Source organism: Onthophagus taurus, chromosome 2, assembly GCF_036711975.1.
Source record: "Onthophagus taurus isolate NC chromosome 2, IU_Otau_3.0, whole genome shotgun sequence".
Taxonomy (NCBI): domain Eukaryota; kingdom Metazoa; phylum Arthropoda; class Insecta; order Coleoptera; family Scarabaeidae; genus Onthophagus; species Onthophagus taurus.
In genome coordinates this window covers 5207572-5235556 of record NC_091967.1, presented here as the reverse complement: position 1 = coordinate 5235556, position 27985 = coordinate 5207572, and the positions used below count along the sequence as shown (strand labels likewise).

The 27985-nt window shown below is 36.8% G+C and overlaps 1 protein-coding gene across 3 annotated transcripts; it reads right to left on the bottom strand.

Annotated features, from left to right (window-relative positions):
* Window positions 1–10: 10 nt before the first annotated feature.
* Window positions 11–27603, bottom strand: LOC111427561 (LIM/homeobox protein arrowhead). 3 transcript variants are annotated; one of them, XM_023062769.2, is made up of 6 exons: window positions 27400–27603; window positions 6890–7071; window positions 1526–1743; window positions 620–859; window positions 455–565; window positions 11–400 (listed from the first exon to the last, which is right to left on the bottom strand). In XM_023062769.2, the coding sequence occupies exons 1-6, from the start codon at window positions 27403–27405 to the stop codon at window positions 339–341; spliced, it is 819 nt and encodes a 272-aa protein (XP_022918537.1). In that variant the 5' UTR covers window positions 27406–27603; the 3' UTR covers window positions 11–338. The 3 variants fall into 3 exon arrangements, with proteins under 3 accessions (XP_022918537.1, XP_022918536.1, XP_022918535.1); XM_023062768.2 differs by having other exon boundaries at window positions 11–565; window positions 1526–1740; XM_023062767.2 differs by having other exon boundaries at window positions 11–565; window positions 27400–27602.
* Between the last annotated feature and the right edge of the window lie 382 nt (window positions 27604–27985).

The following is a 27985-nucleotide window of genomic DNA, read 5'->3' as shown; positions in this document are numbered from 1 at the left end:
AAATTTAATATTTGATATTCAAGTAAATATTTTTATTAAATTCGTTTATATTACACTTAAAACAGTAATAATTAACCTTTTTTAACATATACAATACTTCTATATAATACAATTCCTGCCTCTTCACATTATTTTTTTACATTCTATTTATCTATAAATTGTTGTCTATGCTTATGATAAAAAAAATAAATAAATACGACTAAATAACAAAAAGAAATAATAATAGTAAATAGTACACTGAAGAATCACGATATATATTGGAGGGTTACCAATACATTTAGTTTCTTATCCTAAATAAGTTTTTTTTTTCGTAGCTTGTAATCTGACGATAGTCTTTTTTACACTTCCCCTTGCATACAGTGCATGGTGGACTCTTGAGAGAGCTCGTCCAGCGAGGAATCTGCAAGACACAACCATTTAAGTGGCGTCGCCTCCGATTCCGACGACGGCTTACCAGCTGGATTGAAGAGAGGCGAGCTCTTGTTGCTGTTCTGTTGGAACGAGTACGTTAAATGGAGGTTTATGTGCCTACTAAAGTTGCTACTGTCGTCTCTCCCATTGTGCACTAAACAACAAATTAATTCAAAGTTTTAAATTTAAAGAAAAAAAATTTCCTTACTTTGCGTTTTCACTTTTCCAGTGTGCATGTGTTTCTTTTGACGCGCCCTCGAATTTTGAAACCAAACTTGCGTTACTCGTTTGCTTAACCCTGTTATTTGAGCGATCCTTTCTAAGTCTTGACCGTCGGGATTTGAATCTAATTGGAAGTTTGCTTGGAGCACCTGGAGTTGTTCTTCTGTAAATGTTGTTCGGACTCTTTTTGCTTTATTCTTGTGGTAACCTTCTGCGTCACAACCGTCTAAAAAAACAATAAAAATAAATAAAAATAATTCATAAAGATATTAATTAAAATGAATTTATCTGTCATAGATATTATTGTGTATATAATCAATTTCATTATCTTTCCACGAAACCGCACACTAACATTATTACTTTATTATTATTCATACACACTCTCATGTCAGTGCGTGAATGATAAAACGTCTTAAAACACGTACACCATAAAGTCTGAAAACAATAAACGTTCAGCCCCTTTCAGGTTTCGTCGGCGGTTACTGATCCAATTAAAATTCTCACGAAACGTACACGTACTAGTTCATGCGAATAAATTACGAGGAGACGAGTCAAAAGTTTCCTCGAGGGTAAAATTATTAATTGAATTACAACAAAATGGCTAACAGAAAACGTGTGAGTGCAAAACAAACAACAGGCTTCAGAAATAATAATTAACATGTTAGAACTACGCCCCACAAAAAAGACTCAACACCGATTGTTTCGGAAGGACTGTTAAAAAAGTGTGGTGGCGTCGGCGTCTACTTAGCATATCTAGATGTCAATCTGACGGCAGAGACCTTCGTGTTTAAGACTTAATTTAAGGGGTTAATTATAATCGAAAATAAAACTATATGGAGAAAATGAATTGGGTGAGGTTGTTTATTTTTTTTTATTACTTATTTAATTTTACCATCGGAAGAAGTCGTTCCACCGTCAAGCGTTTCCAAATAATGCGCTTTGCAAAGGACTCGGTCTTCGTGGAGGGCGAATTCTTCACCGGTTGATAATTGCCGATGACAAGCGGCGCAAGCGAAACACGCTAAATGATAAACGTGATCTCTCGCTTTTCTTACCCAATCACTTGATGATATTCCTCTCGAGCAAACTGAACATTTGGCACCGAAACTTCTGGAACAAAGTTAAATCATTAGAAAAAAAATCATCTAAAATCTTTGTTGAGATTCACTTCCAACAGAATCATAAATATTTCGAACTCTTGAGTCGGTGAGAGTTCGGATAAAAGTGACTGAGTTCGGATAAAGAAAAAGGAAGCCGAAATCCTTTTTAACACGTTTTAACGGTCGCCGGGTTTTCTTTTAATTAATCGATTACCGCGCAACGGCCACCTTCGATTTCTCGCGCGCCCTCGCCGTTTGGCCCCCAGATAACGTAGACCACTAAATTAGGGGAATTAGGGCCCTCATTAACCGATACACGGGCCGATTGCGGAGCCGAAAATAGCGTGTGGGTCGAAATTGACACTCTACCACCGGGATCTGGAATGAGCCCGACGATTCTTCGTACCCGATGAACCGCAATGGGGTCCTTCTTGCCCGAATGAATATTCAAAGGCGCTACGCCACCGAACACGGTTTGTGCATTCGGCCGCGGATGTGTTTTAAAACGGGACCGATTTACATAAACGTATATTTCTCGCCGGCTAAAGGACAAAAAGACTTTGACCAACGGTGGACAAAAAAAAGGATGTACGATGGAAAAAAGGAAACGACATCGACAAGACTGCTGGAATTGTTATAGTTTTATCTAAATGGGAATTTTAAAAAAATCTCGATGTATCGCTTAGTAAGCTTCTAAGGCTGGAACAATATCAACAATAATTGTTGAAAATCATTTTCGTCGTTATAGAAAAAAGAATCGTTTCTAACTTATTTAGTGTTTTTTTAATTCCCCCAAATCTGCGTTGGTATAACTTGACATTTCATTTGACGCCAACTTAACACGGGTGAGTCATTTAAGATTTTACTTCGTTCTTGGTTTAATTATTATTTTTTATTATTTTATTTTATTTTACAGTTTCTTAGTTGTTAATTGTGATGTAATAATTAATTAGTGCTTTTATTGTGTTTGCTTGAATATGGAAACACTAAATGTCAAAGTGACACAACAAAATTATCTGTTAATCAACTTTACAATAATTTGACAGGTATTATAAAAAAGAAACAGAAATATATTTTTAGTAAAGTAAGGTTTTTATTATAAGTCGAGGTCTGATAGTTAAATGTTGGGATCATTATTCATTCCACACGATCGAGCAGAAACACGCACGTTGTACTCTTGAGGAACACTTCTTCGCGGAGGTCTACTCTTCTAATAAACCCGCCAGTCATGATCCGGTAAGGCGCTGTGTACAAACACAGGTCCCAGATTCGATCCACGATATCGATACCCTGGAGCCGGGGGCATTGTTCCGTTTGTCGGAATTTCGTCGACCGACCCATTGGCCGCCGTTTCATTCAATACCACCTCATTACCGCCATTATTTTTCCGTTTGCTTCGTAACCAACACAAGAAAAAATAATAATATATCAAAGGGGCGTACACGAGAAACCTACTTTTTCCGACACGTTATTGTTTTTTGCATAAAACGTTATTTCTTAATAACAAAACTTCACTTTCACTTAATTACAGGTAACACGAAATTATCTCTACGTCTATCTTCGCCTGCAAGCGAAGACTATAATTTTAACCCTATCGAGTCAAACTGAGTTCGCGATTTCCGGTGACAATTTAATTTGATTCAAAGGGTATATAACGACGGGACTGGGGAGAAGGATTGTGATACGGGGAGGAAAGAGTGAAAAGAGGGGATTCGATCCCGGCCCACATCGCCTTATAAATATTCATTTTGCCGAAGTCACCGTAAAAGGCGCGCCGTATAAATTCGGAGCCGTCACGCGTTTCTTGTTGGCGGCGTCGACGGCCGCATAATATACGGAGACGCTTGCCGCTGCGATGTCGTTAAAACCGCTCGTTTCGACACGGTTTTGGTGCTTACGTCGACAGATATCGATACGCGGTTTCATTGATATCATCGTTTATGCGACAAAAATTTTTAATTTCTCATTCAGTACACCATCACTTTTCAAAACACCTTTACAACACAAAAGTCAACGTTTATTTATTGCTAAGTTTCTTTTCTATTTCTCTCCATTATTTTCAATAATTTCTTTTTGGTCGTTCTAAGGATTTCTTCTCTTGAACTTTCTTTGTTAATGGTGGAATGCGATGAGATAACGTAGAAGATGTCGTTGTATCCCAGTCTTTTCGGAATCCAGTTATGATAGTTGTTCTTCCACTATCAAGACTGGAACAATTGATGAGGTGCAAAACCAAACAGTTGCAGTGGTATGAGCATGTGATGAGGATGCTAAAAAACCGATGGCCAAAAAGACCTCTTCGATATGTACCTCAACATAGAAGTAGGTATCAAATATATTCTGGATTAAATAAACTATGATTGATCAAGCCTTACCGGAAGAGGGATGAAAGAATGCAGAAGAATGGCGAAATGCAGGATGTAGCAGAGAGTGCAAGGTTGTTGCAAACCAGATCTGCCGCAGGCTCCTAGGAAGGAACTGGGGTCTCAAACCACGAATTGGGCCTACGTAGCAATAATCAGACCCATGGTCGCCTACGCCTCATTGGTTTGGTGGCCAAAAACAAAACATAAGACAGCTCAACAACAGCTGGCACAAATCCAGCGGTTAGCATGTCTTAACATAACGGGTGCAATGAGATCCTGTCCGACGGCTGCTTTGGAAGCCTTACTCGGTCTCACACCGCTCCACATATATATACAAAAGGAGGCAGCCTTAAGTGCCTTATCACTGAAAACAGTTTCTTCACTCAAGTTGATGCAGGGTAATCTCAGAGGACACCTCGAGATCCTCAAAGACCCATGTCTAAATCACCTGATTGAAATTAAAACGGACCTTATACCGACGGAATACAATTTCAACCAACCGTATAAGGTCATATTTAGTAGCAGGGATGATTGGGCGAAAGGAGGGCCTCAACTAAAAAGAGGAGCCCTAGCCTGGTACACCGATGCTTCAAAGACAGTAAGATCTGGAGTAGGCATGGGCATTAGTGGACCAAATAGCCACATCAAATTGCCCCTCAGCTCGGACTTAACAATTTTCCAAGCAGAAGTTCTTGCTATAAACTTCTGCACCGCTTTGAACCTACAGAAGGGACAAAAAGGTGCATCCATAAACATTTTCACAGACAGTCGGGCCGCCTTAAAGGCAATTCAGGCCTACACGTGTGGCTCCGCACTGATCAGAGAGTGCACCAACAACCTGAGAGAACTCGCTAGGGGCAATGATGTTACCCTATGGTGGGTTCCAGGTCACAGCAACATTGAGGGCAATGAGAAGGCCGACAAGCTGGCCAAAGAGGCAGCAAACACGCCCTTCATTGGACCCCAACCTGGATGTGGACTACAAAAAAGCCACCTAAAACAAATAATCAACAACTGGGAGGCTTCAAAGACAGCCTTACGCTGGAAAGAACTTCCAGGTCACAGACAAGCGAACAGTATGATAACTCCGTCGCAAAACAAAACCAAAGAGGTTTTATGTCTCAGCAAAGGGAATCTAAGAACGCTCTCAGGCTACCTAACCGGCCATGTGCCCCTAAAATACCACCTCTTCCACATTGGACAAGCTGAGGATCAAACTTGTCGACTATGCAACGACGAGTCAGAAACTGCTGAACATATACTGTGCAATTGCGTCGCCAGACGACGTCTAAGGCACAACGTCTTCGGTAAAACTCCCCTGTTACCTACCGACATAAAGGTTCAAGACCTCAGGACAATACTAAGGTTCATTAAGGACCTACATTTGCCCTAAACCTTTGGAGGGCTAAAGTTACAATAGATCTTATAGGTCGCGGTAACGAGAGGGGTCGCCCTCCTCAGCCCGGCAGCAATAATAATAATAATAATAAAGGTTGTTGCAAAAACTCTGAATGGCATCACGATTATACTCTTTAGCAGAATATGTTGCCTCCTATTTTCTAAGGCCAATATTTTTATGTAAATAAAATTCGTTTTTGCACTTTAAATGGATATTTTATTTTTATTTCTCCACCGGTTTCGCCACATAATTATAGCATCTTCAGGAGAATACGTCAATGATTACAAAAGCATCCTATAATAGAAGTTACTGGGCATTTCTTTATGTATTTTCATCCTTAAATTACACTGAGAATCTTACAAAATTACGATTAGAGAGGATTAAATTTTATGAAGCATTATTGTGTCGTGCACCTTGTGGCTAAAGTTGATTTGAGGTTATAATAATATCTATATTTTGTGTTTTTGCAAAAACCCATCAATCTAAATCGATCTAAATTATTACCATGACTGAAATCAAATGACCAAGATATTTATCATTTTCTGCCACAATATCTTGTTCTTCTCAACCACTCTTCTTTATAAGGTATATCACGGAACATTGTAATGAATTGCAGCCTGGCGAATTAATAGTTCCTTTATTCAAATTTTTCTTCTGCTGCTAATATCGCCAACGACTCATCCTCCACGATTTGTAACCGTTTTATAATATCATAATTATTTACAGAAATAGCAAAAATCTGATAACACCGGTTTCGAAGTCATCTTCAGGAATAGCATAAAAAAAGAAATTTTGAAAAGAAAAGGTGTGCATTGAATTCTCCGAATAATATTTAAACAATCTTATGAAAAGTCACGACTGTTAGACACTAGAGATTTTTTTTTAAGTTGATGATTCCGGAGGAGTTCGTCTGGGAATAATACGCGAGATGAGTCGGTCAGATGTCACTGGCGCGTCTCCGACGGATGACAAATGAAAGGTAAAGAAGTGCGAGTCACCGCGACACAATGTGCTCACACCGGCCATTGTGGACCAACGTGGTGTGCGTTGGTGCACCCTAAAGGTACGTGTGTGTGTGGTAGATTCCTCAACGTCTCGGCCGCGGCCACGAGACGAAAAACCTCGAGTGTGTTTGTATGCGTTGCGCGGTACGGGGATCGCGTAAGATAATAAACGATGGACTTTTAACCATTTTTTATATGCTCGGGGCTCTGTTGTGATTGAAAACATACCGTGGAACGTATGCACCATCCATCTCGTCATCGCGTTTCTTCTTGTGTCTCGATTCTTACCATTTAAATAAATATTTATTTAATATTACTCTTCAGACAGTTAAATAACATCGTATAGATTAAGAAATTATTTTATAGATGATTCAGTACATTACTTACTTTGCATAATCAGCTTTGCAATAAACAGCTCTATCTCGTATAAAGCAAGATGGTTGCCGATCAAGTTGTAACTGGCAAACGCAACACCTAAGACACCGAGCGTGCCAACTTCTTCCAGATACTTCCAGCAAAAATTTATCGCTGATTGGATCTCCGCAAGCTGAGCAAATCCGAAATTCAGTCTGAAACACAAAGAGAAAATAATTTAATATATTTTTTGGAAATGGTATTCACAGATTAACGGCCTCCGTATATCATCGATCATCGACTATTTGACCGCGTGTACAAATATAATAATAAAGTCCGGGAATCCGGCACCTGTCAGTCTTTCGGGTCCCATCGTCTCGGGGCCCCCCATTATTGACTGCCGTCAGGGTCAAAACAGGCATTTCTCACGAGGGTCGCGGCCGTAGGTGGCCGCACCGAAACCTTTCGCTGAAACTCTTCGACAAGGTGACTTATGGAGTCGATTACGGCGCGTCGCTGAAAGGGACAGATTTCAGCGATTTGTCACCGATTCAACGCGCGTAAAGATCCATTTGAGGTTCCATACAAACGCGTTTTGTACCTCTTCATCGCCAATTGAAGAAATTTTGCAAGACCTAACCTTCATATTTTTTAAAAAAAGTCTTGTACAAAAAAACTAGTTAATATTTTAATTATATCTTGATATAAATAGATATAAATAAAACCTTTTCCTTCTTAAGACATATAAATTAATCGAGCTTTTGACGTGTAACATGGTAAAACCGTACACCGCAGATAAGAGACCAACACACGATTTCGAACGAAGAACATCCCGCAGCGTAAGAACTCTTCCTCTCGACCGGCTGACGTCTGTAATCTGTCGCTAAGCTAAAGTCCGTCTCCTAATCGGATTATCGGGCACACTCCCTGAATTCACTCTCAGTGTGAAATCGTTCGGAAGGTGACGGTTGAATTCTCAATATAAATCTATCCAATTTCTAAACAAAAAAAAGAATCTCCACCTTTTGCAAGAAGAATCATTTAGCACGATGTATCGATGTCCGCCCGAGCTGTTAACAGCCAATAAACTGTTAATAATCGCCCGACCCAGCCGGGCACGGTTTTAATTAACGCCATAATATAATTATCGACTAAGCGGGGGGCCCACAATACGGGATCGGGGAGAAGCCCCTTCGACTTTAAACAAAAACCGCCTGTTGGGACGCCTTTTGCATCTCTCGCGTTCGACACCTTAACGCAAAAAGAAATTAATACAAAATAATGATTAAGTGTTCTCAGGGATCCCTATGTCTTATAATTATCATTTTTTTAACACCATACTCACCACAAGAACCAAAGAAACCCCCATCTTAACATCACCGAATACAAATTTCAACTGACCGAAAAATATCGCCGGACTTTAAAGCTTTTACTATGGGAGTCACTTAAAATCCGATTATGACAATAGGCGAGAGGGCACGAGCACGACAATGGGCCTTTTTTTCGCTCGCAAACACATTTTTGGGGTGAAAAAGGGCACTTCATGACAACGTGTAGGTGACAAAAGATAGGAACGGGACGGTTTTGCGTGTTTTCCGAATACGGCCACAATGGCTTTTCAAGTGGAGCCCCACGCCCCCCGCACGGCGTATCGCGGAGATGAATGGCGAAAACGTATTAATCTCTCCGGGTCGAATGGTTGTAAATCGCCCGGAATAATACCGCAGTTTATTTGGTATTTTTCACCGGACGAATGACCCTCTCGGCTGAGCAGCTTAAAGGTGTTACCTGGAGTTAGTGTGATTTTAAATGTTTACTTTTTCAATTTCAGAAATTGAAATTATTGTACACCGAGCGAAAAATCTCCCATAATTAACTTAGTAATCAGTATTATTTGTGGTTATGATGTAAGAGGCTAACAATTTTTGCCTTAGCATTATGGAGATAATTCATTAGTTCTTGGTTTATAATGAATAATTACTTAATAGTAGAGGAAATTACAATACATTGAACGCAGTTATAGTGACTTGCCAAACAAAGTCACCGATTATTTTATTCCATTGCTAAAGTTAATTTGTAACTAGTTACCTAGTTTTTTTAGCACCCATAAGAAGATCAAAAACTTCTGCCATGTTACTATCATCTACCAACAACATCTGCAATGCTTCTAGCAGAAGTTTGTATTTTCTCAACAGCTTGGTAGTAACTAGAAAATGTCACAAAGTTACACTCATGCTTCTATCAGGAATTTCTAGCATACATTTTTAAGAAGCTTCAGTTCTAACTTTACTAGAAGCTTCTATCTTGCTTGTACCCAAACATAATTCTACTATGTCCAGAAAATATCCTAAAACTCCCAGAAACTAATTTCATACAGGCCAGTATAACTTTTCAAAAACTTCTGCCACGCTTCTACCATTCATAAGTGACTCTTTATAATCTTCTAAGAGACGTTTCTGCAATGGTTGTAAGCAAAACTGAAAAAAAGATAATGAACAGTTTTGACTTAGGTTAATCAAATTTTTTGTTAAATAATATTGCTTGTGATTACTTAATGGTTGGACTACGAAAAGATTTTACCAGACACTATCGTTTTTAAGCGGTACATAATCGTCCACGAAAAGGATGAGATGATAAATGGACTCCGAAAATTCCACGTGGTGGATTCCAGATCCTTTGTGCTTCGGAAGCGCGGTCTCAAGGAGCATAGAGAGAGTCCGGGGTCGGGTTGCTGCGGCGGCGGAGCGCACGATTTTTTTAATATCGAAATTTATATACTCCGGTTAATCTTCGCGGCGCGAAGGCGTGCTCCTAAATCAAAAACGCCGGCGGGACGCGACCGAGGCGGGTCGACCTCTCAAAGGACGATCCTGCTCCTTCTTAATGCCGCGATTTGTAATGCCCGTGACGTATTTATTGTCCTCCGTCGGGAAAGCGACCGCGCCGTTACGGGATTTTAAGAAGTCGCCTTTAAGTTTTTTTTTTTTTTACTTTATAAAAGCGTATACGAGTTTCTTATTGTGGCCCTCCTTATAGATTTTAATCCCGGCTTGCAGGAACCGCGAGCTTCTTTGAAACAATACCAATTTATAAAGTGTTATTTGTACTAATATGGGTTTATATGTAATTTATTAAGTATAAGGAATAAAAACAATTTTCTTTATGATCATTTTACATCGTACTTGGTCTACGATCCTCCTCGTTGTCATACTTGATAGTATCCTAAATCGTTTCTTGAACAGACCTAATGTTATTGAGATATTGTAATGTTTTTTATGGGTTTATTTAAAAATATTTAAAATGAAAATTCACAATTTTATTAAATTTAATCTATAAAATTTGAAAACTCAATGAAATAAACAATAATATGAAATTTTAATTACGGAACTAGCGACGTTGTCAAGTCTAATCTAGCGGGAAAGACTGTTCAGGTCAGAGTAATACCGGTTCATACGGTTGAGTTAACTCGTAAACAAATCTTTCAAGTAAAATTCAACGAATTAACTGTGATTAAACGATAACAAATTTCCTAAATTTTAGTTAATACGAGGTAAGATTAATGGTTTTATTACTCCATCAAATTGAGGAAAATAACTTGTTTAAATAGTAACAACATAACCCCATAACATATCTCAGAATTATCTTTCGTATTGAAGGTAAGTGAATAGTTAACTAAATTAATATGAATAAATATAAAGAAAACACACTTAGCTTACTCTGTTGGTTGTAGGATAAATAAGTTCAAGACACCAAATTGATGTCTCTTCACCAAAGTTGTAGGATAAAGAAGTCCACGGTACGGAATTCCGAGATTATCAGGAACGGGAACCAAAATGACGTTTCTTCATTAGGGTTATTATTTCATTTCTTTTTTCTTTGAATCCGACAAATTCTTGATTACTTTTTTTGAGGTTATGTCAACATTTATCTTTTTACATAACCTAAAACGTTGGTGATGATGTTCGTTGAGATAAAATTCTCTCTCAAGTTCAAAATCACACTAAAATTTTTAATTTTCGTTTGTGTAATGTTGAAATTTGAAAAATAGTGTTTCCTGATTGATAAAATTCCATTAACTTGAAATTCGTTTTTAAAATTTTCTGATATTACCAACTTTAACATTTGAAATATCACTAATTTAATTTGATTAAAATATTATTTTAATTTTTTGTAATAACTAAATTTATGTATGAAATCTCGTGGTTTTAAAGCTTTTTTAAATTAATTTTCAGATATCTGATCATTTTCTTCTATACTCAACGGCAAAATTCCCAAAATGCTTAAATCTTGAGATTATGAATTTTCATCTAAAATTTCATTAATCACAACGGACGGCTGTTTTCCATTTTTACTATGTTAAGCTTCTCATTTTTAATAGCTTCAACCGGATAAATAAGGATTTGAATAAGAAAGTAAGAAAAAATTAAATTGAGGTTATCTATCTGTCAAAGGGTCTTTAAAATTACTTCGTATCGACTTTACATGGGTTATACAGGATGTCTCAGCGAGACCGGTCAGTAGAAGTTTCTGGGGTTCTGATATAACCGGAAGTGCTAGAAATCTGAAAATATTTTAGTCGAAGAGAACGCAATTGATAATCGATAAAATTCCATTAATTTGAAATTCGTTTTTAAAATTTTTTGATATTACCAACTTTAACATTTGAAATATCGCTAATTTAATTTGATTAAATATTATTTTAATTTTTTGTAATAACTAAATTTATGTATGAAATCTCGTGGTTTTAAAGCTTTTTTAAATTGATTTTCAGATATCTGATCATTTTCTTCTATACTCAACGGCAAAATTCCCAAAATGCTCAAATCTTGAGATTATGAATTTTCATCTAAAATTTCATTAATCACAACGGACGGCTGTTTTCCATTTTTACTATGTTAAGCTTATCATTTTTAATAGCTTCAACCGGATAAATAAGGATTTGAATAAGAAAGTAAGAAAAAATTAAATTGAGGTTATCTATCTGTCAAAGGGTCTTTAAAATTACTTCGTATCGACTTTACATGGGTTATACAGGTGTCTCAGCGAGACCGGTCAGTAGAAGTTTCTGGGGTTCTGATATAACCGGAAGTGCTAGAAATCTGAAAATATTTTAGTCGAAGAGAACGCAATTGATAATCGATAAAATTCCATTACTTGAAATTCGTTTTTAAAATTTTTTGATATTACCAACTTTAACATTTGAAATATCACTAATTTAATTTGATTAAATATTATTTTAATTTTTTTTAATAACTAAATTTATGTATGAAATCTCGTGGTTTTAAAGCTTTTTTAAATTGATTTTCAGATATCTGATCATTTTCTTCTATACTCAACGGCAAAATTCCCAAAATGCTCAATTCTTGAGATTATGAATTTTCATCTAAAATTTCATTAATCACAACGGACGGCTGTTTTTCATTTTTACTATGTTAAGCTTATCATTTTCAATAACAATCTCCAACCGGATAAATAAGGATTTGAATAAGAAATTGAGAAAAAATTAAATTGAGGTTATCTATCTGTCAAAGGGTCTTTAAAATTACTTCGTATCGACTTTACATGGGTTATACAGGATGTCTCAGCGAGACCGGTCAGTAGAAGTTTCTGGGGTTCTGATATAACCGGAAGTGCTAGAAATCTGAAAATATTTTAGTCGAAGAGAACGCAATTGATAATCGATAAGTCTTTAAATCCCCAAAATAATACTTATGATTGCTTATATTATTACAGTATGTTATGTATTAGTGGTCCTACACGGCGTTTAAGAGAGGTTTCTGCAAAACAAGGATTCACTTTGGTGCTATAAACTCATGTTCCCTTGTGGAGTATTAGCAGTCTATTAATTTATAGTCCACATCATTTAAGCTAGAGTAGTGTTTCTTGGGCCTCAATGGACAGGGTTTCACACAATAACGAATAATATACTGGCTTAGGAAGATCCGAATAGCAGGTCTCTCATCTACATAAACGAGTTATAATTCTGTACCAAGTTGTTTCATATATTTTAAGACATCTTTCAAGAGTGTCCTTAATGTTCGACAATATTGCCTTGGACGTCAAAATGAAAAATCTAACATAATTACTTCTGAGGTTAATTTATGTACTAATTTAAAATTTTGTTTCAAAAGAAACAATTTTGATTAAAAATGTTGAATAATTTTTTCGGGTGCAATCCGGTTGTTGAACACGGTACGATTTGTACCTACTCTGTTGTAGTAGAGAGCACGCACACGGGCATCGCACACAGTCAGGCACAAGCTAAGGCCTTATAGAGACGGCGAATGATATACTGCGACAGGAGGCATTTATCAGGCGGGGCCTCTTCTGTTCTTTTCGTCTTACGACTTTCCGATTGTTTGCTTCTCACTGGTCGGCATTTTCTTGTTGCTTTCTATTTGATATATGATATACCATTATTGGACACATTACATGACTAAAAAAACTTACATAGTAACAGGTAATATCGACACATTTCTTTAGTAATTTTTGAAAAATTTTGCTGAATTTTTTATTAAATAAATTTTCTTATGTTCTTCTTCAGCGGGGCGTCGTCTTTTCTGTGAAGATAACCGTCAAAAGATAACTTCGCCGATATATCACCGATCGCAGCGGCGGGACGCGTGATCTGTGTTGGCATTTTTCACGCTTTCTGCTGTCTCCGGAGGAGCCTCTTGAATTGATGGGCGCGCGTAGCCCCCGCGGGGCCGCCCCCAGTGGGCGGTCGGCCTCTTAGTCCCTGTTGGGGGCCATTCGCACCACCGCCTTCCCGGTTATGAGTATATTACAACTTGTTTACCTTTTGCCTATACTTGCCACTGACCCGCACACTCAAAAACACAACCGACTCCGCGGCGATCATCTTGAGGTATCACATCAACATTTTTTTACGCAAAAATACTTCGATAGAACGGCGTTAACTGCCCCGATAGGGGGTTCTCTAAGGTTAATTAACTAATTTATTATGAGAGACGACCGCGTCGAGATGATACACTTCCGTAATCAACGCCTACTCGCTCGAATTGGATAGAAACAGTGGGGAGGCACACGAGAAATAGTACCTGTTTTGAAAGGTTCTGCACTATTAATGGATGTTGTTATTATCTTTCGTTTCTGGAACGATTCAAAACTTTTAAAATAAAGAGTGAAGTTTAAAGATATTGAAATCTGTGCAGACTTATAAAAAATGATAAAACTATTAGTCAATATGTTGTAATGACATAAAGCAAAATATCAAGTCGATTACGTGGAGAGATACGACCAGCAACTTTCCTATAACACATGTAACCAACAACGTAACAGGTTGTGTAGAAAACACGATCGGGCAAACAACATAGACACACAAGTCTTTAACATACTGAACGCAAAGCGCCGTTCACCATCGAGAAATGCGATTCTTTCGATGCCGCCGTTATTAATTCATAGGCGATAGTTTCGTGTTGGGGCACACCACCGGTTAACGTATAGCGCCTATTTGTATCTTTCAAGCGGCCAATTACCGGAGATAATTTTGATAGCGCGCGAGATAAATGCGGACGTTAATCAGCGACCGTGCGGCGCTAACTTCCTATAGCGACCCGTTTTCATTCTCTCTTTTCGAAAGAAAAAAACGTCCTCGCGTCCTATTCCCCCGAAACTCGGACGACGTCGATGCCGTTATTAATTACCTGACGTAATTAGTCCGAAGCCTCCACGGTGGTCTTCACCGGTTAACGCCGTAACCCTTTTGTTGTTCAGTAATGGTCTCGACATATTCACAATGGAAAATTGTTTTTGAAACACAGATTGGAAACGTTCTTTTTTTTAAAACAAAACATTTTTTGGCAAACAATTGTGTAGCTATTAAAAAAAAATAATATGGGCACGATGTTAACGCGATTTTTATTCTTGTTAATTTTCCTTGGCAACTGCAATGTTTTAGATTGTCAAACTTCAGATAAAATTGTATTTTTGAAATTCTCTCGTAATGCCTTCGACGCCAAAGAACAATCAACAACAGCAGCAACAGCAAGAACAACGACCGCTACCGTCAGCCGCGGACCTGATGGCGATGACCCACGAAGAGCTCCTGCTGTTCATCCACAGCGGCCTTTAATGTCATCTACCTTCAGCTACTTTGCCTACGGCAGTAATCTGCTACAGAGGCGCATCCACATCAAAAATCCTAGTGCCGTACGTCTTGGTCTTGGAAGATTGGACGATTACGGTCTTGATTTTTCTTCATTTTCAAAACGATGGAAGGGAGCTGTCGCGACCATCATCCCAGCCAAAGGGCAACACGTTTGGGGTGCGATTTGGGAAATCGGAATTGAACATTTAAAGAGTCTCGATCAACAGGAGGGTGTCGACAAACAGATTTATTACCCGATGGAAGTTAACGTTCAAGATGAGAATGGATTAGTGACGAATTGTCGGGTTTATAGAATGCACAATGAAACTGAACATTTTATGAACTTAGAGGATTTACCGAAAGATAGAAGACCGTCACCCCAATATTTAAAAACGATCATACTGGGTGCTCAAGAATCTCGTTTGCCGATTGAATACCAAAATATGTTACAAAAAATCCCTGATAATGGTTATAGTGGGAAAATTGAGGTTGATTTAGAGTTGTAATTTTGGATTTATTATAATAAAAATCATTAACAATTATATTTAATATTATTTTTATTCTATCGAAACCGTTCAACAACCAAAGTTCTTCTCTCTAAGAACGTAGAAATCTATTAAATAAACAAACAGTATGATTGCGTGCCGGGGCCGAAGAGGAGAAGGCAACCACAACGTCGACGGTCCGATGGACCACAATGGGGCCTCTTTCTGGCGCTGTCAGGCCGCCACAAAGACCATTGGACCCGCTCAAGTGGCCCCGCCAGACGAAGTTAACTCCTTTCCAAGTAGATTCTCGACCGCAAGTGAAGACGTATCCCCCTTGTGCGTACGTCAAGTGACATGAGGACACTCCACTCATTGGGTTTATAAAAGTAAAAAAAGAAAACTGAAAATGAAATGAAGAGATGTGTAATCATCAACATCAAATAAATAAGAATAAGTTATCTAAGTATGTATTTTATGTTGTCTTGATATTTTTCTATGGTCGCTTGGATTTATCGCGAATTCTCTACAGTGGTACAATGGACGATCCATCAGGACAACAAATTTCGCGGTCACATTGTTGCTTCTTCTCATCTTCGGGGTCTGCATGAAGTAGATGCGACTTCAGTGGCGAGTAAATCTCGTTTAGTATACGAACCGCGAAGTGGTGGGTGTGAAGAGGGTGGACAATGGTGACAGAAGGCTATAATGCCACGTGGACGACTGATTTATGCGTCTGCGGCATTCTAAAACGTGCTTTATTGGACTGTGATTGTGCGAGAGCACCTAATACGATTGTAAATTTGTGGATCTTGACAACTATTTTCTTTTTCTTTAACTTTGCAAATAAAAGAGCTAAAGCTACCCGAAATTAAATAAAACTATCTTAATAAATCTGTATACCGGGAATTTCATATAACCAGCAAAATTGTAAAACAGCACTTGTACTGTCCCACATAAAATGCAACATAGCTTAATAGTACAGGCATTGGGTAGTTTTGCAAAGAACAAATTTTGCTTGGAAAAAGTGACATCCTTATGATAACTTTGAGTTTCCGTTTTAAGAGACGCACGGCTAAACCCAGATGATTCTAGTTGTTGGTCTAGTATGAGCTCTATTTTTAGTTCAATAAAAACATAGAACAATCTAGCGCTGCATAACAATTAATACTAGAACTAACGCTAGACATAGAATTAGAAAGTTTCGGGTTTAGCCGTGCGTATGTCTAGTTTTAGGTCTAATTATACACTAGCACTGTTACTGCGTAGAATTAACACTATACCTAGAACTAGAATCATTTGGGTTTAGCCACACGTCTCTAAAGACGGCTAAACCCAAATGATTCTAGTTCTAGGTATAGTGTTAGTTCTAGTTTACACTTGTACTGTTACTATGTAGAACCAACACTATACCTAGAACTAGAATCATTTGGGCTTAGCCGCACGTCTCTAAAGACGGCTAAACCCGAATGATTCTAGTTCTAGGTATAGTGTTAGTTCTAGTTTTACACTTGCACTGTTACTATGTGGAACCAACACTATACCTAGAACTAGAATCATTTGGGCTTAGCCGCACGTCTCTAAAGACGGTTAAACCCGAATGATTCTAGTTCTAGGTATAGTGTTAGTTCTAGTTTTACACTTGCACTGTTACTATGTAGAACCAACACTATACCTAGAACTAGAATCATTTGGGCTTAGCCGCACGTCTCTAAAGACGGCTAAACCCGAATAATTCTAGTTCTAGGTATAGTGTTAATTCTAGTTTACACTTGCACTCTTACTATATAGAACTAACACTATACCTAAAACTAGAGTCATTTGGGTTTAGCCGCACGTCTTTAAAGACGGCTAAACCCGAATGATTCTAGTGCTAGGTATAGTGTTAGTTCTAGTTTTACACTTGCACAATTACTATGTAGAACTAACACTATACCCAGAACTAGAATCATTTGGGTTTAGCCGCACGTCTCTAAAGACGGCTAAACCCGAATGATTCTAGTTCTAGGTATAGTGTTAGTTCTAGTTTTACACTTGCACTATTACTATGTAGAACTACCACTATACCTAGCACTAGAATCATTTGGGTTTAGCCGTCTTTAGAGACGTGCGTCTAGTTTTATTGGACGTTCTAGTTTTACACTTGCACTATTACTATGTAGAACTACCACTATACCTAGCACTAGAATCATTTGGGTTTAGCCGTCTTTAGAGACGTGCGGCTAAACCCAAATGATTCTAGTTCTAGGTATAGTGTTAATTCTAGTTTACACTTGCACTCTTACTATGTAGAACTAACACTATACCTAAAACTAGAATCATTTGGGTTTAGCCGCACGTCTCTAAAGACGGCTAAACCCAAACGATTCTAGTGCTAGGTATAGTGTTAGTTCTAGTTTTACACTTGCACAATTACTATGTAGAACCAACACTATACCTAGAACTAGAATCATTTGGGTTTAGCCGCACGTCTCTAAAGACGGCTAAACCCAAATGATTCTAGTGCTAGGTATAGTGTTAGTTCTAGTTTTACACTTGCACTATTACTATGTAGAACCAACACTATACCTAGAACTAGAATCATTTGGGCTTAGCCGCACGTCTCTAAAGACGGCTAAACCCGAATAATTCTAGTTCTAGGTATAGTGTTAATTCTAGTTTACACTTGCACTCTTACTATATAGAACTAACACTATACCTAAAACTAGAGTCATTTGGGTTTAGCCGCACGTCTTTAAAGACGGCTAAACCCGAATGATTCTAGTGCTAGGTATAGTGTTAGTTCTAGTTTTACACTTGCACAATTACTATGTAGAACTAACACTATACCCAGAACTAGAATCATTTGGGTTTAGCCGCACGTCTCTAAAGACGGCTAAACCCGAATGATTCTAGTTCTAGGTATAGTGTTAGTTCTAGTTTTACACTTGCACTATTACTATGTAGAACTACCACTATACCTAGCACTAGAATCATTTGGGTTTAGCCGTCTTTAGAGACGTGCGTCTAGTTTTATTGGACGTTCTAGTTTTACACTTGCACTATTACTATGTAGAACTACCACTATACCTAGCACTAGAATCATTTGGGTTTAGCCGTCTTTAGAGACGTGCGGCTAAACCCAAATGATTCTAGTTCTAGGTATAGTGTTAATTCTAGTTTACACTTGCACTCTTACTATGTAGAACTAACACTATACCTAAAACTAGAATCATTTGGGTTTAGCCGCACGTCTCTAAAGACGGCTAAACCCAAACGATTCTAGTGCTAGGTATAGTGTTAGTTCTAGTTTTACACTTGCACAATTACTATGTAGAACCAACACTATACCTAGAACTAGAATCATTTGGGTTTAGCCGCACGTCTCTAAAGACGGCTAAACCCAAATGATTCTAGTGCTAGGTATAGTGTTAGTTCTAGTTTTACACTTGCACTATTACTATGTAGAACCAACACTATACCTAGAACTAGAATCATTTGGGTTTAGCCGCACGTCTGTAAAGACGGCTAAACCCGAATGATTCTAGTTCTAGATATAGTGTTAGTTCTAGTTTACATCTTTCTGAAGACGCACGGCTAAACCCGTAACTTTCTAGTTCTAGGTCTAGTGTTAGTTCTAGTATTATTTCAATAAAAATATGCATCATAGTGATATTTTATGCTAACTAGCGCTACCTACCAGCCGTCTTAAGAGAGGTACGGTTAAACGGATTGTTTCTAGTTCTAGATCTAGTGTTAGTTCTAGTTTTACACTAGCACTATCACTAGAACTAACTAACAAGATCTAGAACTAGAATCAGCCATCTCGTAGAATAATTTAGTATTGATCCGTTATATCGATGTTCTTCAAATAATATTGACATGTTGCATTTTATGTGGGACAAAGTAAGTAGGTAATCCCTGGTTTCTTACATCTTAAGTGAAATTCACTGTACAGGTAAACGTCGTTTTGCGCCGATTCACAATTACGCCGGTTGGTGCTGGCGTGGGATTCCCCGGTTCGCCTGACATAAGACGATAATAAAAAAATATAGAGAAAATAGAAAAATGTTAGCATTGTGGGTTGATGATGCCAATCAAAAGAATATTCCTGTAACACAAGCAATATATGCGAGAAAGCACTGTTGATTTTTTCGCGCAAGAAATCACTGACGAAACTTTCTTGGCAAGCACTGGGTGCTTCACGAGATTCAAATCTCGAACCAATATCCCTTCAAACCTCGAGCGGCGAGCGCTGATGTAGCAACAGCCGCAGCTTACCTTTAAAAGTTTCAAGAAATTGTGGAACAAGGGAACTACCTTGCAGATCTCATCTTCAATTTTGATGAAACAGGCCTTTATTGGAAGAAGTTGCCATCGAGAACATTTATTTCGAGAGAAGGACGTAGTGCTCGTGGATTTAAAGTCGCCAAGGATAGACTGACTGTTCTCTTGGAATTAAATATTTCTGGTTCTTTAAAACTTAAGCCAATGGTAGTGTACCATTCCCAGAATCCACGGGCTTTTAGAGGTCTTGACAAAACTGAAGATGTGACCGGACTGTTAGACGTGTATGAATAACCAATCTCAAATTAGAAGAGTTGATAGAGGCATATGATCGCCCTCAATCAGAAAATCCCGAAGAAAAAGAGGAGGATGAGAAAGAAAATGATAGGAAAATCCTGCAAACGGACTATCTAACTCGTATCCTTTCCTCTATAGAAAGGAAGGAAAGGATAGAAAGATTAACAGGTGACCTCTGTGACATAGATGAGGATTACAATCGAAGCGCAAATGTTAAAAGAAGTGTCATAGCTGCCCTTCGACCTTATGGTATACTTCTGCAAGAAAGGAAGCAACAATCAAAGCAAATGAAACTGGATGCTTTTTTCAAAAAAGTGTGAGACTTGAATTTAGTACCGACGAACTAGTGTGTTACTATTTATTTAAAAAAATTCATTATTTATACCAAGAGATTATTATTTATTTTGAATATATATAGGATATGTATTAAATAAACATAACAGGAACCTAACCTTATACTGTCCATTATATTTGTGTTCATTTTACGCCGATTTTGTTTACGCCGGTGTCTCTGGGAACGGAACCCGGGCGTAAAACGACGTTTACCTGTATAGCAAAGCAATGTTAGTAATGAAGCTTCGTAAAACCAACTCTTCGTAAAGACCAACGTCGTTTTCGCTTTATAATATAAGTTTGCACGATTACATATAATTTTCTCTTTATACTCTTCAAGAAAATAAAAAAAAATAATAGATTTAACATTCTTGTCAATCAAAGTTAAAATATAAGATAGGAGTATATAATATTTTGACCACGGTGCGGCATCATCGACAATCGAACTATTGTTGATCGACACACAAAGGGTTATCTGTAGAAGGCCTCCCAAGCTGTGAACTTTGACCCGAGAAACTTGAAGACGAATCATGAGAAGGAAATATTTGCACCACATCAACCCTGATAATGAATTTTTGTTTAAAATGATAATCTTCGATATCGAAACCGTTTTAAAAATCTAACTTTGGAAATAACAAGAAGGTATTCGATATAACAAACGGTAAGTGGGAAATAATTCTGTGGGTTGGTTCAACAATGGAATTCAAACCGCGGAGGGTCCTCGAGGGGTGTCCATGCGACTTTTAACACCGTTGTTATTCCGACCCTCGGGACTCCGTTCTTCACATTGTAGTGAAAGAACCACGCATCATTACACACCAACGGATTTGACTTCGCCCCATTCAAAATTAGGGCGTGGTTAAGTTTTGTACATTATATCGAAACCGAGATGTACTTTGATTTATTGATTTACATTAAATTTTTAATTTTTACACCAATTTTGGTATGCATCCTAAAAATTCTTAAAAGACACAAAAAATAAATCCGGTCTTTTTTATGACACATCTTTACAACCTGTTTATACCTCTCTAAAGTCGTTTACAAGCAATTAAAACCTATAAACTTTATGTTCATCTCCAGGATTCTAGTGTCCAAGTCCGTTTTTATCATGCCTAAAAAAAGAGAGAGTTCATCCATCCATCATGTGAAAAACAAATAGGAGGACATGGGGGGTTTACTGAATTTGGGTTAGGGTGAAGAAAGAGGAAGGGAAAAGTGTTTGACGTAAAAAGGCGTACGCGAAATTCGGATCGATTTGTTACGTTGCCGTTTCGGAACAGATAACATATGTAACCGAGAGGCATTGAGCGCGAGTCCCGCCCCGGAGGGGCCAAGCCGTGGTCGGCCCCTGCAGTTAGTGCACAAAGGGCCCCCCGTCGACCAATCTCCGTTCGCCGGCGGCAGCTGAACGTTGTTCGCGTCCTTGTCGACCCATCTGTATACACATACTATGGTTTAATACTACACTATGGTTACACATTTTTATTAATATTAAATTACACAAAAATTACCGATTACCTCCAAAAAAAACCAACTACAATAATTTACGGTTAATATCCAGTACTTTTTTTGTATAAACCTTTTTTTATCGACCACCAGAACTGCATCATCATCAAAACTGAAATTCCGGATTTTCACGAATAGGTGCAAGCACAATGGGAATTGTTCAAATTTGCATATTGCGACGAGTAGAGAGAACGATGAGAGTTTATTGATCGATTCAACGTGGGATTTATTCGTGTAAACGGATTTTCGCGCGGTACCTTTAATTCTATAATCGAGGTATAGGTGTGTCTCTAATGCTGCACGTACACGTGATATGATAATCTTCACCGATCAGATTAGAGTTGGTGGAGTGAAGAATTAGACACGAACGGATCGGTGAGGGTATTGTTTTATGAACCATATTCAATCTTCATATTTGATTGGCCGTGTGTGTGGGATAAATAGATTCGAAAATGGTAATTCGTAAAGATGATTTGGGATCTTCTTGTTTTTTCAAAGTTGATGAAGATTAATATTATGAAGTTGTCAAGAGACTTTTTTCTTAATGATTTTGCAAGTAGTGATCGTCGAGTATCAGAATTCACGGAAACAAATTCGGATTATTTTTGTTTAGATTTTAGAATACTGATTAGTTATTACTTATTAGTAATAGTTTTAAAGTTAGTTTGATAGTAAACTTAAAATATTGTCTGATAAATATAAATATGTTAGCTTTATGTAACCAACAATATTTTATTAACTTTATATGTAAGGTACTTCGTGTACCTTGCCAGTTAATTATGATATAAAAATTAAAACTTTAAAGTGTTATAATTTCGTAAATAATTGAAATAAGACATATGTTCATTAACATTTTTTTTTGGTAATTGGATTAGCTATCATATTTCAAAGTTTGATGGTGAGCTAATAAATCACCCTGTATAATAAGATTTATATTGAAGTATTTTGCAAACATTTTAATTACTCCTAATATTTCGTAACACTTCGTATCACAAATATGATTGCTATCTTTAACAAGTTTTGGTAAAACACCAAAATTTAAAAGATAAAATGTTCTTGTATCAAATTCGGTATAACATCATGTATCTTTGAGTATCAATACAATCTATGTTCTCTAATGCAACAGCTATTTGCAGAGTTAATTATTAGTTAACAAATTATCTGCAGACATTCTGCCAAATTGCTATTTTCGAAAAAAAATTGAAATCTAAGTCTTATTATAGGAAGTTGGTGATTATTTCATTCTGCGTTTTTATGACATGCGTAAGTTTTAACGTTTAACTCAACTCGCTCTTTGATTGCCTTTGAACTCTTGACATATATAAAGGTGATGTTACGCTTTCTAAATGGGTATTGTATTATGTGTCTTTAGAATTAAGTTCTGTAAAAATGTTTACTCGGCAATAAGTTACATCCTTCTGGATACATCCCAGTTATGTTGGTATTAAAGAAACGCACAGTTTTTGCCGCTTTGATATATGAATAGGTTGGTTTACAACTTTGATGCTAAGGCAGAAATTCGAACTTTATTGCTGGTAAACCTTTGAAGTGATGGTAATATTTTAGAGACAAAATTAAAGAAATATATAACATCGAAATGTTACCGTCGAAATTATTTTAAATCCAGCATTAAGTCATCTTTTACATTCTAATGCTTGTAATACGCGTCTAAACTTCTAGTACCATATATCTTGAACAACTTTTTCTATATATTGTTGCAGAACAACAAAGCACTCAACCTCTAGTACTCAACAGGTATGCCCAAATTTTTGGTATCAGACTAATCACGAATAACAGCAACGTCTATTGAGAAAAGTTGTAGAAAAATTGTAGCACACTACAAATTTGGGGCTATTAATGAAAAGAAATACACCGGAAATAAAGATTCTCAGAATATTGTATTTTAAGTATAGGGGTAAGAGAAACGTTGGAAATCAGTGATTACAGTTTTCGATAAATATTCAATTCGATCGATTTGGGCATCTGAAGGTATGGCATTTTAGATTTCCACGTTTTAAATCCATTATAGTCAAAGAAGGTTTAAAAACAAATATTTGGATTGTCATTTAACTATGTCTACAATGATATATGTATAGGAGTCCAACACAACTCTCAAAGCATCCAAGCGATGCACATGATGAGTTGATGAGCAACTTAAAACAAGCCAATTTGACAGAAGAGAAGCTATACAAGCTGAGTATAATATATTCAGCTACTCGGCTACTGTCCTTAAAGAATGCTATGCAAAAGTTAATCAACGCTTAAAGTCTTTATGGCTTTGATTAAATTTTTAATGTTTGTACCTTTTTGCAAAGTATTTGAGGAAAACCACAACCTTTGTACTAGCAACCTCAACAATATTATATGTACATATACAGGGTGTCTCAGCGAGACCGGTCATTCCGGTTATACCGGAAGTCGCCACCTACTTTATTTTTTTAAATGGAACACCCTGTATATTTTTACATATTTGGATTTGTCTGTTTCGAAGGTTTATAAATAACTTTACTTTTTGCAATTTGAACCAGCAATTTTCGAGTTATTCGAATTATTCTAAAAAAATTTGCTCCAGCGGACATTTGTTCAAAAAATCATAGAACACTCAATTTTTGAGATATCAATTTAGGATTCAGAACATGCTTAAACAACATGATGGAGTATGTTTTGGTGCCGAGAACGGCTGTCTAGAACGTTTGGTCACTTTACTATGGCACGTTAACTTTTCTAAATTTGGAAGCACCATAACTTCATTTTTGTAAATGGCACCCCCCATATTTTATTACTTAGTCGTCTTCGGCGTCTCATTTTACATCTTTTATATTCCATATGTCCTATGCCTAACATTAATAGTTTGAGAAATAATTAGGGTTTTTTGAAAAATGCTCATATATCATATGGATATTAACCTAGTGTGCCATGGAAAACAAATGTTTAATGACTTATTGACAAACGTCAAAGTCTAATTTAGGTTGTTTGATGCTTGTGAGTCTAAAACCAGTTAAAATGGATATTAATAACGTAAATAATGTTTATACAAATGAAGAAATCCATAATTTATTTTTTGTGCACGAAAAGTGCGACAAAGTTCTTAGTAGAACTTGCAGAATGTTTAATGAAAATTATCCACATTTATCTCCGATGACAAAAGGTAAATTTAGAGGAATAGAAGCAAATTTTTTGCATTTTGGACGAATTAATCACGTGTTAAACTGACCAAAAAATGTAGTAGATAATGCAACGGAAGAGGTGAATACCTTGGCTTATTTCGAGCCCAGTCCCAACACCTCAATTCGAGCTGCCAAAGAAGATCTGGGAATCATACTATGAACTTTGTCGCGCTTTTCATGCAAAAAAAATAAATTAAGAATTTCTTGATTTGTGTAAATATTACTTTCGTTATTGTTATCGATTTTAACTCGTTTCAGTACTAATATTAAGGGACATAACAGATAATTATTAGCTCACATGCATCAAGTGACGTAAACAAGTGAGTCATTGACAAGAACTCATTGAGAAGGCTTGTTTTTCATAGCACGCTAGGCTACATATCCATATGATATGTGTGCATTTTTCAAAAAACCCTAATTATCTCCCAAACTATTAATATTAGGTATGGGCCATATGGGATATAAAAGATGTAGAATGAGACACTGAAGACGACTAAAAAATAAAATATGGGGGGTGCCATTTAAAAAAATGAAGTTATGGTACTTCCAAATTTTGAAAAGTTAACGTGCCATAGTAAAGTGATCAAACGTTCTAGACCGCAGTTCTCGGCACCAAAACATACACCATCATGTTGCTTAAGCATGTTCTCAATCCTAAATTGATATCCCAAAAATTGAGTGTTTTCTGATTTTTTGAACAAATGTCTGCTGGAGCAGATTTTTCTAGAAAAATTCGAATAACTCGAGAACGACCGAATCAAATTGCAAAAAGTAAAGTTATTTATAAACTTTGAAAACAAACAAATCCAAATATGTAAAAATATACAGGGTGTTCCATTTAAAAAGATAAAGTTGGTGGCGACTTCCGGTATAACCGGAAGTGCAAGAAATCTGAAAATATTTTAGACGAAGAGATCGTAATTGATAATACTTAAGTCTGAATTCTCAAATTTTTATTTTCGCCAGAACCCCAGAAACGTCTAATGACCGGTCTCGCTGAGACACCCTGTATGTATATAATTCTGACGTTGATGGAATAACTGTTTTTGTACTACCAACGTTATTAGAATGAATGTGCTGTCATATTTTTTAGAGAGAAAAGTATACAAAAGGAACCTGAACGAAATCAGAAGGAATGAAGCTGAAACAAGTCAGAAGTAACCATATAGTACAAAGAGGAAAGAAAGCCAGAAACAAGCAACAAATTTAAGTCAATTTTGACGGAGGAAAAAGCTAGAAGATTAGAAAGAAGAGAAAAATCTGAATGTAATAAAACGTCGAATAAAGGCAAAACCTAGAAGATGACAGAAAATCTATAAAGAAGTGAAAAATAATTCTGAATAAGAACAAAGCATCTGGAAGTAGACAAAACAGATTGATAGGCAAAAAATCTGTTATGTCCAAAACGAGACATTAATTTTGCTGTTAGACTAGGAATAGCAAAATTTATTTGCAAGTCTCCAAATTAAACATTACATGAATACATTTCATATAATAGGATAAACTGAGTAAATTGTGCAAGATATAAACGCACAAATCATGTTGTCTACGTGGTCCGCATTGAGACAATTTCAAATTTATAATATCTTTTCAAGACTTTTATTCCTAATTGTTTTTATCTCTTCTCTGCAGATTTTGGTAGAGAGAACATGTATAGATAAGTTTCTTGTAAGGTTCTATATCTCAACTAAATTTGTCAAAATTACTAAAATAGTCACCGATGTCTATCGTAGAGGAAAAGATAACGAATCTAAAAATATTCTGGAGATCAATGCTAATACACAATCAAGATATTTCCTAACCTAGGAAATTTTTCTATTTCTATAAGTTACCAATAATGTAAAATAATTAGCCCTTAAAATTAAAATGACACTATAAATAATTATCCAGGTTTATTTATAGTAACTAATATACTTTAAAATTTATGTATTTCCTATTTAGCTTTAGACACATAGTTTTAAATGGGAGTGCTAACGTTAATACCAATAAATTGCTATGTAGCGCGTAATATTTTCCGATCGGTTGTTATTTTAGTTACTTTTGTTTGAACTTATTTATACCGCTTATTTATATGCAGTCTCGATAAAGTCCGGCCTAAATAGATCCCGTGGAAATAAATCCGGGCGTCCTGCTGCGACTCAATATGCAAATTACCCAATAAATATGTGCATAATCATCGAAATCGGCTGGTACCCTTTTTCGCCGGCACCTAAATGGGATTAAAACGAGCCCGGCGACACCTAAATTACGATCGAAAATCAACCGGCGTTTGTAAATACTGCGTGGGTTTTAGGATTTCAACGAGACTTCACTGTCTCTTTTATTGCGATCATAAAAAGAACTAGAAAACAAAAAAATATATATACAAAAAAAACTTGCCTTCATTATACAGGAGATGGTTGCGCTATTTTCATCTAGCTTTCACGAAACAGTTAATTACACTGAAAACCCACGATCTTCGTCACTCACTACAGTTTTATGAATATACTTTTATTTTATTATTTATTTACAAGCTTACTAATTAGTTTTTTTTTTTAAATTGATTGTAACGAAATCAATGCTTTCGCTTCTACGTCAAAGATTCAACTGGACCTCGAAGAAACCTACTCCCCATATAGAAATCCTTTCGGCAATCCCAAAACGCTATTGGTCGTTTGGAAAGCTTCCCCTGATTCATCTATGTGTTGGGCGTGCCGATGAAACCACGCCTCGTTTCGACGCAGCCACCGGTCTATATGTTTGTTTTATTTCGTTCTGTTGGCAATGTCGATTTTTGGATATCCCCTCTCTTCAATATAAGGAGGAGCAATTTTTTGTTTTTCCTATGGGTTTTATTTCTGGTGGATATACAGTCGAAACAGTGTGGGGACTCGACTACCACGGAGATGATAGTTTTTTTAAAAGGGATTTAGAATAAGATACGGAAGAAAAAATATTGTGGAATACTTTTCTAATTCTGCATCTT

Coding starts and splice junctions, on each gene's coding strand:
- LOC111427561 (XM_023062767.2), bottom strand. Junction 1,744..6,889: donor TGCAAAGCTGATTATGCAAA/GTAAGTAATGTA, acceptor ACTTTGTTCCAG/AAGTTTCGGTGCCAAATGTT. Junction 566..619: donor TGGAAAAGTGAAAACGCAAA/GTAAGGAAATTT, acceptor TTTGTTGTTTAG/TGCACAATGGGAGAGACGAC.